Source organism: Miscanthus floridulus, chromosome 5 (assembly GCF_019320115.1).
Source record: "Miscanthus floridulus cultivar M001 chromosome 5, ASM1932011v1, whole genome shotgun sequence".
Taxonomy (NCBI): Eukaryota; Viridiplantae; Streptophyta; class Magnoliopsida; order Poales; family Poaceae; genus Miscanthus; species Miscanthus floridulus.
Window position 1 is genome coordinate 113,303,799 of NC_089584.1, and position 4,658 is coordinate 113,308,456.

General features: G+C 56.8%; 1 protein-coding gene across 1 annotated transcript; it reads right to left on the minus strand.

The window, feature by feature from the left end:
• Positions 1–983: 983 nt before the first annotated feature.
• Positions 984–4,225, minus strand: LOC136453105 (cation/H(+) antiporter 15-like). Its single transcript, XM_066453677.1, has 4 exons — positions 3,818–4,225; positions 2,715–3,713; positions 2,204–2,618; positions 984–2,109 (listed from the first exon to the last, which is right to left on the minus strand). The coding sequence occupies exons 1-4, from the start codon at positions 4,079–4,081 to the stop codon at positions 1,160–1,162; spliced, it is 2,628 nt and encodes an 875-aa protein (XP_066309774.1). The 5' UTR covers positions 4,082–4,225; the 3' UTR covers positions 984–1,159.
• Positions 4,226–4,658: the final 433 nt, after the last annotated feature.

Here is a 4,658-nt window from a genome sequence, read left to right on the forward strand (position 1 = left end):
AGAAAGAGATAGGGTCGCAGCAGCCTTCGCCGCAAATCAACGGGCAGCCCAAGCATCAGCTCAGGCAGCGGAGATCAGATAGCAGCTAGCCGTCTTACAGGCCGAAATACAAAGTATGCAGCCTTCGCAATCCAACTTCAACACGTTCAACCAACTCCACTCAGCAAACCAAAGCCAACCCAATCTCCTGCCACGTTTCATAGCACAACCAACCTTCAACACACCCTACGCTTCACCACAAACCCACAGAACCATCGATTCCAAATCACCACTATCCGAAGGCATCTAGAGCTCACCCTGGCCCCCCTCCTACAAACCCATCACCTTGCCCAAATTCAATGGAAGATCAGACCCATGATAATTCATCATGAGCTTTGAGGCAGCAGTAGATTCCGCTGGTGGAAATGAAACGGTGCTAGCCAAGTCCTTCGTCATCGCAGCTAAAGGCGATGTGCTAGCCTGGTATTCAATGCTAAGGCCAAGTTCCGTCTGTTCATGGGAAGACCTTCGCGACAAGATCTTAGCAAATTTCAAGGGGTTTACAAGTGAATCCTTGACTTTCATGGACCTGTTTCAATGCAAGCAGAATCAAGAAGATGCCCTAAAGGACTGCTTCCAAAAATTCGTACAAATAAAGACAAAAGCACCAAATTTCAATGACCAATGATTATTACTCATCATGGTCTCATTGCTTACTCTATGCCTCTTCGTTCATATATATATATACACACACACTCCATGTGGCTGTCTGTGGTAGTCTAGTGCGTTTGCGTTCTATTGTGTATGCAATGCAATTTGGGAATTATCAATTATATTCACCCATCATCTATTGTCGTGGATTTTGTGCAGGTTACATAATATATACATCGACCATTGTTGGCATATGCAAATCAAGTTCCTCTAAAAAATATATACCTATTGTATTACCGTTTGATATATGTCAATATAGTTAAATCGTGTTGTTGTTGACTTATTTCCTATAGTCGCCGTGTCATTTACTTACATCACAAAGTTCATAAATGAACCTGCATTACCAATATAATAGATATGTGTACTCTAAATTTTCAGCGTTAACATCCAAATCTATCTTAATTTTTCTCGAATACCCGCAGGGATCCTTCTAGTTGCCTTAAAAAGCTAGGAAGTACATGATGATCCCTCAGAAGCCTACGGTGCCACCAGAGCCAGACCACCTGCTATTGGCTGCCGACGCCGCGCTCGTCCGGTATGCCCCGGACGCCGCCGACGGCCGCTGGTTGGCGTTGCTCAAGTAGTGGCGCACGGGGTCGCTGCTCGCGGCCGGCGCGGGGACGGGGGCGGGCGCTGCGGCCACCACGTACTGCTGCACCACCAGCACCGACACCGACATGGAGAAGTCGGACGACACGAGCATGTCCCCGATGGGCCCCAGCTCCGGGTTCTCCATCCACTCCTCCAGCGCCGCCGTCATCGGCGACCCGACCTCGCCGGGGCGCCGGCCCACGATGTACAGCTCGTGCAGGTTGTTGTCCATGCCCCGCATGGCCGCCACCGTCTCCTCGCTGTTGGCCACCATCCGCATGGCGTAGGAGATGGCGTCGTTGCCGTGGTTGCGCGCCCGGAACTCGTTGAGGTAGTCCTCGTCCTGCTCCTGCTCGCTCTTGCCCTCCGTGCTGATGGTGATGGCGCGAGAGTCCGAGTCGACCGACGACGGGCGGTAGGTCGAGCCGGAGACGGACCGCGACCTGTAGTCCGGCGGGAGGAACCGCACGATGGTGAGGGCGACGCCGGGGTGCTCGACCATCCTCCACGCGTACGCGAGCGCCTCGCGGTCGTCGGGCCCGCCGAAGAAGAAGAGCGCGACGTGGTGCTCGGTGGCCATCCGCGCCGCGGCGGCGCTGAGCCCGCGGTCGAGGAGGATGGCGACGGAGCACGGGGACGTGGAGAGGAGGCTCTCGTTGAAGCCGCGGACGTGCGGATTGATGGGCTCCATGCCGCCGTCCACCGTCTGCTGCTTGTGGAACGGGATCACGATGAGCGAGACGTGCTTGTCCTCGGCGAGCACGGACACGTCCTCGTGCATGCTTTGGTACGGCGACACCGCCGCCAGCGTCTGGATGGACACGCCTCCTGTGTCACACACGGCCAGTATGCTCTGCGTCAGCGTCAGCTTATATATAATTAAGAGCTGGTGCAAATTGTATCGTGTGATGTGCGCACTGACCAGTGTGCCTCTCGTAGTTCTCGAAGGCGTTGAAGATGTGCTCCGTCACGGGGGGGAGGGAGGATCCCGATCCGCTCCGGCTCTGCTTTGATGCGGAGGAGGCCGCGGCGGCGGCGAGCATGTTGGAGGCGCGTCCCGTGAGCTCCACGAGGTGGAGCGCGTAGATGAAGATCGGGGAGCGCTTGTTCGGGTTCGAGAGCTCGAGCAGCGAGAGCACGGACGGCACGTTGCGGGTGGTGTGCACACAGGTCAGCATACGGAGCTCGCTGTCGTGCCGGATGCGCTGCAGGTTCCGCCGCTTGTAGCCCACGAGGCGCCGCGACGGCCGGTACACGCCGGTCACCACCGGCGTCACCAGTGTCGTCATGGCCACCGACACCAGCACCATCACCGCAAACGACTCGTCATCCAACACCTGCAACGCACAAAAATATAAATCACATTCATCACCGTAAATCATAATCAACGCACTGACTGTTGTGACACCAGTAATAAGGCACTATTATTAAACCTCTTTGTCTCTTCCAATGTTGAGCACTATCATTTCCACGAGCCCCCTGGTGTTCATGAGGAAGCCGAGCGCGATGCCCTCGCGGAACGGCATGGTGTAGAGCGCGGCGATGATGATGGTGCCCATGATCTTGGCAAAGCTGGCCATGACGAACACGAGCACGAGAAGGCCAACGGTGATGGGGTCGTTTATCTTCTGTACGTTGGTGCGCAGGCCGCTGATGGCGAAGAAGAGCGGCAGGAGCAGGCCGGTGACGAAGTCCTCGATCTTCTCGATGAGCACCACGCCGAGCGGCCCGGTCGGGATGACCAGCCCGTAGACGAAGGCGCCGAAGACCGAGTGTATGCCGATGGCGTCGGTGCACACGCCGGCGAGCATGACGCCGGTGAGGATGAGGGAGACCTGCATGTCGCTGACGCCCTCGCCCTCGGGGGTGCGGCGGATGAGCCACCACATGCCGGGGCGCACGACGTAGAGGCAGAAGAGCACGAAGAGCACCCCGGAGAGGAGCACCCACAGGGACGACAGCGCGGCGCTGTCTACCTCCGAGATGGCGATGGCGATCGCGAGCAGGATCCACGCGCACATGTCGTTGACGATGGCGGCGGACATGGCGATGCGGCCGAGGTCGGTGCCGAGCAGCTTGATCTCGGCAAGGATGCGGGCGAGCACAGGGAACGCCGTGACGGAGAGCGCGACGCCGAGGAAGAGGATGAAGGACGTCTGGTGCACGTTCCGCGACACCTGGTGCCGGAAGATGAAGGACGTGGCGACGCCCATGCAGAACGGCAGCGCCATCCCCGCTATGGCGACGAACAGCGCCTTCTTGCCCGACCTCCGGATCACGTCGATGTCCATCTCCAGACCGACCAAGAAGAGGAAATAGAGGAGGCCGAGGTGCGCCACCGTCTCCAGCGTGAGCAGGCTGCGCATCGGGAACACCATGTTCGCCCAGGTGTCTATCTGCCCCATCACCGACGGGCCCAGCAGCACGCCGGCCTGCGTGCACCGACATGAATACATGCATGCATTCATGGTCACAGCAGCTCGTGTCGCTACGGGCGCATTACGTGCACGAAGGAGAACACAGAGGTAGTACGTACGAGGATCTCAGCGATGACGCGGGGCTGGCGGAAGGGCCTGAGGACAAGGACGAGCAAGCGGGTGGTGACGACGATGATGGCCGTCTGGAGGATGAAGAGCGGGAGGGAGAACTCCAGCGGGTTGAACCCCTGCCAGATGCCGTTGGTGGTGATCATCATGGGCGAGTAGCACACCACGGTGCTGGACGCCTTGGGCATCGTCGCGTTCCGCATCTGCTCCGTGACGTTGCCTGGCAGCCCATCGGAGATCGGCATGGCGTCCATCTTGGCGCATGGCACGGCGAACGCAGACCCTCCTCACCGGCCGGTCACCGGAACGAAGCCCTCCGCGGCGGCTCGCTCTCTGCTCTCTGCTTCGTGCGTGTGTCTCTGCCACGCGCGTTACGCTGCAGGGACGTGGCAGCGAGAGCGAGGCTTGACCGCTCGGGGCGTGCGCGCATGCGCTAGGACGGAAGGGGGAATGGGTCAAAGTCAAACGGCAGAAACATGGGGGACCGATCGCTTACCACGTTGTATCCTCGTACGACCGGTTGCCCGGGGACTTTGGAGCTATGAGATGAAGCGTGTCCGATTTTGATTGGTTGGACGAATCGCTTATAAGCGACTGAAATAAATACTCCCTCTGATAAAAGAAAGTTTCAAAATTAATTAATTTTCAGAGATCTTCTAAGTCAAAATATTTCAAAATTAACTAAACTGGAAGAACGTCCCGCACGTTCCTACGGGAATTGCAGATGAAATTATACGGCTTATATTTACCTATTTGAACGAATAAACATCGTAATACATGTTAGCAAATGATTTTTAGCATTATGATGTGGATAACTAAATATATGTTAGT

What these genes read in the sequence shown, in the direction of transcription:
- LOC136453105 (XM_066453677.1), bottom strand. Translation starts at nt 4,081, where the DNA reads ATGGACGCCATGCCGATCTCCGATGGGCTGCCAGGCAACGTCACGGAG. An exon ending in GCGTCATCGCTGAGATCCTC is followed by an intron (nt 3,714 to 3,817) that starts GTACGTACTACC and finishes CGGTGCACGCAG; the next exon opens with GCCGGCGTGCTGCTGGGCCC. An exon ending in GAACTACGAGAGGCACACTG is followed by an intron (nt 2,110 to 2,203) that starts GTCAGTGCGCAC and finishes TGTGTGACACAG; the next exon opens with GAGGCGTGTCCATCCAGACG.